At 38.5% G+C, this 9,266-nt stretch overlaps 1 protein-coding gene and 1 non-coding gene across 2 annotated transcripts in view; one reads left to right on the plus strand and one right to left on the minus strand.

Moving 5' to 3' along the window:
- Positions 1 to 7,367, plus strand: part of LOC109828984 (diacylglycerol kinase 4-like) — an 8,316-nt gene extending 949 nt beyond the window's left edge. The window contains exons 2-13 of the mRNA XM_020396016.1: positions 7 to 263; positions 1,081 to 1,203; positions 1,501 to 1,638; positions 1,725 to 1,810; positions 2,640 to 2,727; positions 3,021 to 3,096; positions 4,025 to 4,107; positions 4,738 to 4,808; positions 5,733 to 5,810; positions 6,018 to 6,105; positions 6,382 to 6,498; positions 6,952 to 7,367. Of these exons, the coding sequence (XP_020251605.1) occupies positions 7 to 263; positions 1,081 to 1,203; positions 1,501 to 1,638; positions 1,725 to 1,810; positions 2,640 to 2,727; positions 3,021 to 3,096; positions 4,025 to 4,107; positions 4,738 to 4,808; positions 5,733 to 5,810; positions 6,018 to 6,105; positions 6,382 to 6,498; positions 6,952 to 7,110 (1,364 nt within the window). The 3' untranslated portion in view covers positions 7,111 to 7,367. The remainder of the gene's footprint in view (positions 1 to 6; positions 264 to 1,080; positions 1,204 to 1,500; positions 1,639 to 1,724; positions 1,811 to 2,639; positions 2,728 to 3,020; positions 3,097 to 4,024; positions 4,108 to 4,737; positions 4,809 to 5,732; positions 5,811 to 6,017; positions 6,106 to 6,381; positions 6,499 to 6,951) is intronic.
- TRNAK-UUU lies at positions 7,658 to 7,729 on the minus strand. Its single transcript has one exon. It is a non-coding gene; the product is annotated as a tRNA-Lys (tRNA).

Raw genomic sequence — 9,266 nt, forward strand, 5'->3', positions numbered from 1 at the left:
TGAAAGGCTGCGGGATTCCGATCATCCACGTTGATAAGGAGGAGTTGAAGCGGAAGATCGTGATTCCGGCGAGGCTGAGGAGGGCGATGGCGGCGGCGATGGAGAATAAGGATCCGAGCGTCGAGGGTCTCGAGAAGGGGGAAGGGGATGAGGATGAGGAGATCCCTGAGGTTCCGATGGTGGTTTTTATCAATCCGAGGAGCGGGGGGAGGCAGGGGACCGCTCTCAAGGCCAAGCTTCTTGAATTCATGGGAGAGGAACAGGTCATCATCGAACCCTAGTCCTGAGTTCCCTCTTTATTTGTGATGAATTGTTTTTTTTTTACTGAAGAATGAGGCGTAAATTTGATCGTTTGAAGTCCTAGCCTAAAACTCCTAGTGTAGATTGCATCGGCGAGTGGAACTTACAAGTTCTTTTAACCCTAAAAACTACCTCGTCGCTGTACGTTGTTTTGCTAAGAGATATTATGTAGGATTCAAAACCCTAACCCTACATTCCCTCTCTCTTTGTCGTGTGTTGGGTTTTTATGAGAGAGTTATGGCGTGGGTTCTTTTGAAACCCTAACCTGAAGCTCCTTTCTCACCTTGTTCTTTGAACGTAGGTTCTTTGAATTGGCTGGTTTCATTGGAGTGGAATAGGTCGTTAAATCCCAATCCTAATCTTAAAACCAATTTGTTCGTTGTGAATCGTGTTGCTACAAGGGATGTTTATGTCTAATCAATTATGTCGTTGGTTGCTGTTACGAAAGATTATGCATACAAATGACGTTAGGAAATTTAGGTTCCTTGAAAACTGGTCAGTGAAAATTTAACCAACTTTCTAATATTCAAGGGTATGAAGTACTTCAAGGAGTGTGATGGAGAAGGTTACTTTATTGAGGAGTGAGAGAAAGTTTGGACCTTCTTCTCTTGCCATGTTGGTCTTAGTAGATTTATTGATAACCTTTTGGTCCTGAACAGGAATTTAGATTGCCTTGTCTTCGCTTGCTTTCACATGTGGCTATATTTATAATTCTTTTTACAATATATTTTACTGTATGTGATTTAAGAAATAAGTTGTTTTATATTTTCCTAAGTGCAGGTCCTGGATCTCACAGTTACAAAGCCTCCTGACTTTTTTCAGTATGGCTTGGCTTGCTTGGAGAACCTGGCTTCCCTTGGTGATGATTGTGCCAAGTCTGTTCGTGAAAGTTTGAGGATTATGGTACGTTGGTTTGAGTTTTCAACTGATTTAGTTCTCTTTCTTCTGTCAGCAGTACGATACTATTATTTATTAGCAAAACGAAAAGGCGTGATAACTAATTTCTTCCACCTGAAAATCATGCATTTTTGCTGTTCACATCTATACTAAGGGCATGTTAATCATAATACAAACACATGAAAGACTTTGATGCAACAAGTTGCTGGCTGTATATTTGTGCTTCTTTTATGTTCACATATGATTTTTGTTTGTATGGGCACTAGGTTTATTGAAATACGTGCACTGTTTTTTGTTTACCAGGTTGCTGGTGGTGATGGTACAGTGGGGTGGGTGTTGGGAAGTGCTGGGGAGCTTCATTTGCAGAATAGACTGCCAGTTCCTCCAACTGGCATCATTCCTCTTGGAACAGGCAATGATCTTTCTAGAACCTTTGGTTGGGTAAGGAATTGCGATCTTCAGTTTAATATTTCTTACCACACCATCTAGGTGACATTTATTTTCACAGTTCACTGCAATTTGTGTAGGGTGGTTCTTTTCCTTTTGCGTGGAAATCAATTATTAAGCGTGTTCTTCTTAGGGCTGCTACTGGTACAACCTCTCATCTTGATAGGTAAGAGTATTCTCTTTAAGAACAAATATCCTGCGATATGAATTTTTAAAAATAATTATAAATGCTTATCCCTAAAACCATGCTGAAGATCTTGAGCTATGTCGTTTCAACCTAGATCAGATACCTACCATAATTGTTAAGGGCTTGCTTTTGCTCATCATAAAGAAAGCATGTATGTATATTCTTTTGTTAGAGTGGTTAATGATTGTTATCTTGTAACCATTTCTCAGAATAGTCTGCCTGATCAGGATTTATCAATTAGTTCATCCCTTGTACACTACATGGTAAGTCATGGTAACTACTTCGACAACGGGATTTTCTGAACCTGACTAAGTCCAAGGTTAGTGGACATGGGCTCTGTGTAAGTCTGTAAGATAGGATGCAGATCCAAACCCTTGCAAATTATTGGTATGGTTTGGTGCATAGGATCAAACTCAATCCAGTCCTTTGTTGACCTGAAATTAGATAGATAGGGTTTGTAAAAGCTTTTGAGGACCAAAATGAGATCCAATCGTTTATACAACAAAGAAACTACAACAGTTATAGTTTACTTATTTTGTACCTGTCAACTTGTTATTGGTTGTGCCCATAACTAAGGTTCTGCATTTCATATATGCGAAAAATAGGGTTAATTTCCATTATTCATTCTTCTATAAAAAAGCTGAAAAATCATATTACTCACTCTAGATGAAGTTTGTGTCAACTGGCATTTCCTGACTTCAAAGGATAGATATGAGCAGCTGACTTTTTCTGCCTGTCCAGTATTTTCAAGTGCTTTATTATGCAAAAATCCAACCAATGCTTTATGAAAACACATTTCTCATTGCAGTTGGCATGTGACGGTTTCAACGCCAGATGGAGAAACTTTAGAATTGCCACACGCTCTGAGGCGCATGGATCAATGCCCTTTTGTTCAGGTTGAAGTTCACTTTTATTTTGGTTTCATTATTCTACTGTATACTTCCAAGTTTTCCCCCTGTTTTATGAATTAAGACTAAATATCTCCAATATTATGAACTCTGTTTAGTAAGAAATGAATGAAATCAATCGTTGTTTTAGTTTTTGAAAATCATTTATATCATTACTTCTGCTTGAAACCATACCTCAGAGTTTTTACATGTACAGAGCCTAGAATGCTGTTTGATTCATGTTTTAAGTTCTACTTTATTTCTTTTTAATGAAACAAGTTCTATTTCTATGATGTTTATAGGATGGGGCTACTGTTGGAGGAGAGTTAGTTGAAAGATCGTGCTTTGAAGGAGTATTTTACAACTACTTCAGCATAGGTAAGGATTTTACTTGATTTTTCCTATGTACCATATCCTTCACAATCTTCACTTTCTTCCATGCTAAATATGCATAGATGTGTAATGTAGCGTTTAGGTTCATGTCCCAGAACATTTGCATGGCATTATCTCTTAGTAAGCATGATATATTGATATTTTATTGATAATTTAAGCACCACCAATGTTTTTTTTTCTTTTTTTCCTTTTTGCATTTCAGGTAGGTAAATCCACTCGCGTGGTAATACACGTGCACACATATGCACAATTAGACTTGGGTGTTTTTTGAATGGATTCATGTAATATTTGCAAATTACCCCCCAATTCTCTCACATTGATTTTTTGTACCCCTTCCACTTAATATTTTAGGTTTTAAGCAGTAAATTGTTGCATATATAATGGAAATCATTGGAAATTTTGACATTGCCATGTTTGGAAACCAACATTGTTAAGTTGGAGGGGTAGAAAGACCATGCTAGTTTTAGGGAGTAATTTCACAAATGCTAAGATTGGGGGTAATTTCACAAACACAGAAGATTTGATGGGTATATACTATATATGCAAAGACCCCTTAAAAAAAATTTATCTGCGTTGTTGATGATGTTCATGGTTTTCATTTAAAATCATCACTGGATAATCCCAACCTGTTAATCTTTTCACTACATGTAGCATGTTACTTAAGCAGCATCATGCATAGCAAACAAGTCTCCAAAATGAGATAATATAAAATTGAGGTAACCGTTATATTGCCAGCTAGAATGTCTGATAAGTTCCCCATCTAATGTGTCCTGCCCAACTGCCCAAGTAGCGCATCCTCATAGATGTGTCCGATACACATCTCTATGGGTGAACTTCTTATTATCATACTATTACCACTGCATTTCATTATTATCTATTCACATCTATATTACAAGTTATTATTGATATGAAGGGATGGATGCCCAAGTTGCTTATGGCTTCCATCAACTACGTGATGAAAAGCCACACCTTGCACAAAATGCGATAGCAAACAAGGTATAATTTCTCACTTGTTTTTCACTTTATTATCCTGCCATGATGCCATCTGCCCAATTATACACTTACAGAAAGTAATACTCACAGAAATTAAATTAATCCTAAACATTCTGAAACATATGGTGTACCTTTTTAGTGTTCTTGACATCTTGTTATTGCCTTTTGTATACAACTTCAAGTTCTTTTTGTTATTTGTTATTTGTTATTGTTTTTTTTATTACTTTTTGAACATTAGATGTTCTTTATGGTACCCAATTTCTCACTTATGACTGCTTGAAAGTGCTATTTCTTTTTATTGGGAAATTATTCCTCCAAGCAGCTAAGCTGGATATTTTAGCATACACAAATTTCTACTTCAGGCAAGTCAAAACATGCTGTCTGCAGTTGGTATTAGGATAAACATGCTGTCTGCAGTTGGTATTAGGATAAAACCATCTTGCCTTATTTCAATATATTGGTTATTTGGTTTGATGTTAATAATCCTTCATCCCTGATTATCTTATTTAAGGCAATATCTAGTGCTATTTCAAGTTTATTCATTTCTATCAATTGATTTTTTTAATAACTATTTTTTTCAGTCTTTGATGACACCACATGGATCTGATGCAATCATATGTTCTCTTATGGCAGTTGATTTATACTGGATATAGTTGCACACAAGGATGGTTCCTTGTACCTTGCATGAGTGATCCGAGTCTAAGGTTTGGCACCTTTATTTTTTGTTGCTGACTATTTTTCTTTCTTCCTGTATGTCAAAGTATTTGCATGTTTATCATTAAATACAGAGCAAGGAGGAACAACTTCAGCATCTCACTGTGGAATTTTTTTTTCTATATGTTATATATAAAAAGCTGTAAAGGTGATTCGGAAGATATGAAATTTAGTTTATGTGTCCAGGTTTAATCAATCCTTCATAGGAACTATGCGGCTGAACATCATAAGTTCTTTGATGAAGTGGCAGAACCAACCATCCTTCGACCTCTGATGCTAAGCAAAATAGTTTGTTTGGCTTTTACCAATGATTATAAGCACATTATGATCTGTTAGAATCAGATTCTAATTATGCAAACACTTCCAAACTTTTAGTAGCCACAAAGGAACAGTGTTGTAAAACGTTGTCTTGTCGCACTCTTTCTATTGCATGATCGTGCTTGATGCTGCAACTTGAAAAAAGTTAGGAAAACATGATACAGAATAATGAGAGAAGATGGTCATTCGTAGTGGAGACCGTCTTCTAGACCTGACCAGCATAGGAGATAATCATCTTTTGACAATCAGTGCCTTACGTTGGTGTGTCGAGCCAAATAATTGGGTTCTGTGAACATACTGGAGTATCCTTACACTATTCTTCTACCCCCTTGATCCATCACACATCTGAATAAACCAACGGAAAAAGTTGGACAATAAGCCCATGTGAATTTTTATGTCAACCATTGTACGCCTATGCAAATAAGTTTACTACACTTTTTTTACTTAAATGTTAATAAACCCATTTTTATTAAGAAATTGACAACATAAATCCTCCTATGTAATGCCTGTTAATATCTAGGTACTGGTGTGATTTCTCAGTAAACCATTTCAAGTGATAGTTTTATATATTTTAAAGTTAGAATTTCATAATGCAGGGGACTCAAAAACATTCTGCGGATATATATCAGAAGAAATGATAGCTCGGATTGGGAGTTTCTTCCAGTTCCTTCAAGGCAAGCTCTTAACCTTGTCATCCTAATTTTTAACTTGAATGCTGATTATTTTTAGTGTGTTTCATTTGGATGGTTTTGAACTGTATTTTCATTATCTTTAATGAATGAAATGGTAATTTAATAGCCTCTATAAATACTATGAGTGTCAATGTGCAGATAAATCCCTTTTTTCTTTTTTAGCCTTATGAATAGAGATTCTTATTGCAGCATCAGAGCCGTGGTTGCATTAAATCTTCAGAATTATGGAAGTGGGAGGAACCCCTGGGGTCAACTCAAACCTGAATATATGGAAAAGGTTTGCATTTTTTTCATATGGAACAAAAAATCGAGAAGATATTGTCTATGGTATGATATAACTCGCATTTTGATCTCAATCTCCCAATAGCTACCTTCCTATCCTTTCTTCTCTTTTGTAGGTTACTTCTTATATATGGCTGAAAAAAGCTTTTAGGGATCTTTATATCTAAAAACTTGTGACCAGATAAATAGTTTTTTCATTCTAATCATTTTTGCAATATATGTACAGTTCTTGTATAGGTCTTCACAAGCAGTTTTTCCTTGACTTTGACAGAGAGGCTTTACAGAGGCCCATTCCGATGATGGTCTGATTGAGATCTTCGGTCTTAAGCAAGGGTGGCATGCAACTTTTGTAATGGCTGAACTCATAAATGCGAAACACATAGCCCAGGTACCTCCATAAATCTCGAGAAAGCGTTTAAAAGTTTTGTAATGCAGTCGATGAAATTCATGAGTGCAGGTGGATTTGTCAAATTTTAAGATACCATTCATCTTTTAAATGTCTGTCAGAAACATCAATTTTAATGAAAGGATTTCACGAATGAAACAGGGACTAAAGTAGTGTCTGTTAGAAACACCTACTCTAATGAAAGGATTTCATGAATGAAACATGGAATACCATAATGAGCGAAAGACCAATTTTTCATATAATCTCCACTTTCATGGTCGACACTCGATGATGTTTCTAAAGCATAGGCCATCTCACACTTGAAGTAAGCTATGCGTCACCCTGTCCCTCAATGCACGGAAAAAAATTTTTTTGAGAGCCTATGGTAGAAAACAATGCCTTGCATTGGAATACCCTTTGAAGAAAATGTTGATCATTCTTGCTGGTGTATTTCAGGCCGTAGCAATTAGGTTGGAAATCAGAGGAGGCGAGTGGAATGAAGCTTTCCTGCAAATGGATGGGGAGCCATGGAAACAACCGTTAAACGACGAGTATTCAACTTTCGTGGAGATTGTGAGGGTGCCAAGTCAATCAGCCATGATAGATGGAGAGTGATCTTCTTTCAAGAAAGCCTCCCCCTGTTGTTCAGTTGCAAGCAATTTCTAGCATACCATGTCCTTTTTTTTTCCATCAATACAAGTGCTGTGTATAAATGTCATTATGGTACCTGATTGATTTGTATCCTCTCCCAATTCATTTATTTGATCATGTATATATTAGCAGTATCAAAACAAGTGGCCCGAGAGTATCATGTGTAAAAATAGCAACTCGCTGAAAGAAAGAAATTAAGGTTCTGTGTATGTTTAACTATATTATTATTTCTCTTCGAATCAGTTGTAGAGGTGTAGGATAGTGCTATTAATTATAAGGTCCCAGTTTCATGTCCTCTTAGGCTTAGCAAAATATATATATAATGTTTAACTTGCATCATATAATTACATATCATTTGTTGAAAAAAAATACAACTAGTAAAAGGTATTCGTTATATAAGAATATCTGTGAAGTGTAAAGCGATCAAGGTTACGGACTATTGCTTTTCATAGGGTAAGATGAAAACTATTTTTAGAAACGGAATTAGAAGATTTTAAATAAATAAAACGTGCGCCGTCTGTGGGGATCGAACCCACGACCACGGGATTAAAAGTCACGCGCTCTACCACTGAGCTAAGACGGCAATGCGCGATTAATAACTCCATATTGCTGTACGGACAGCATCTTCAATAACCAATGAGAGACCAAATCGCAATACGATTAGGTCTACAGTACCCTACGAAACCGCATTATTGTTCGAGATATCAATTTGTTTTCTTATTATTGCAGAGAGTTTTGGTAGACCCCCCCAATTAACACGGTCTTGTTTTCTAATTTGCTATAATTATATTACGTCCGGTACTGTACACACATTGAGATTCTTTTCCCACCATTTTCAATGATCCTGTTGAGGTTGCTAAATTAAGACCTTAACGGGTTGCATAATATTGATAAAATTTCCAACTTTTTTCTTTTGCATTGTTTGCATTTTTTTCCCCCACCCTGTCGCAATGTAGTGCTTTTTCGATATCCTCATAAATAAAGAAGACAGAATTTGCAAGAAATCCCGCCTGGTATTCATTCTGCAAAGTAAAAACATTTCATGCGGATTTCCATTTGAAAGATTGTCCAAATTTTAATATATCATTTCCATAATCCAAACACGCAAGTTTCCAAACAAAAGGTGCGACGAGAAAAAAGTATGGCTTTTCTTTGCAAAATATAGAAAGCCGGAGCATCTTAATATACATACAACAATTTAAAAAAGAGTAGCAAAAATATTCCCGAAACACGATATCACAACTTACAAGAGGATCTCCCCGCCAAAATAGACCGGGTCGGATCTCAGAAAGACGGTACAATCCCATAACCCATATCGAGATGAATAGCAGCAGCCGGCGCGACAGTGCGCGGAAGTGAATAGGATCTTTTGATCGCATCGAACCCGGATCATTTCCGCCCGCTTTTCGCGAAGCGACCCTTGATCCCGGCCGAGTCTCCGCGTACCTTTCGCTCGAAGCGTACCGGATCGTCTTCTCGAACCTTCGTTCTATCCTCTTCTTCTCTGTACGTCATCACTCTAGCCTCTCTATCAGCCGCCGAGCGCCGCGGTTTGCGCCGAGAGTCCGTACGGAGTCGACCACGTCAGCGGTCGCGGAGGCGCCCGTCGGGGACCACTCGCGACCTCCGATACGAGACCTGAGGATAACAGAGGCAGAGAGTCAGCTCTAGCATTCTCAATGCTAACGCTAATTTGTTAAATTAATTCGGTGGAGTTTCAGGGTAAATTACCCTGTTGCTCATCGATTGCCCGTGCTAGGAGGCTATATGGACTCCTTCGCTGAGCGCGAGAATCGATCTCAACCGCGCCGCCGGAAACCTCCATCACCGGCGGACGGAGGCGGTCGCCGCTCCAGCCACCGCCGCTTCCCTGCCGGCCACCAAAAATATCGGTTAGTACAGATCCAGATACGGATCCGCATCTGCGAAAAAATTCAGATCCAACGCCGCACGACGCCGCCGCTTTAGGCGTTCGCCAGTCATCCACGTGGGCACCCTCTGATCGGTCGTCTTCCGAACACCGCGGCCGGCGGCGGCGGCGGAGGGTCTGACGGCGGCAGGAGATCGTGCACAGAAGGCGGGACGGCGGGAAGCGCTCGTGGCGACCGCGGGGTTGGGCC

Source organism: Asparagus officinalis, chromosome 1, assembly GCF_001876935.1.
Source record: "Asparagus officinalis chromosome 1, Aspof.V1, whole genome shotgun sequence".
In the NCBI taxonomy this organism is placed as follows: Eukaryota; Viridiplantae; Streptophyta; class Magnoliopsida; order Asparagales; family Asparagaceae; genus Asparagus; species Asparagus officinalis.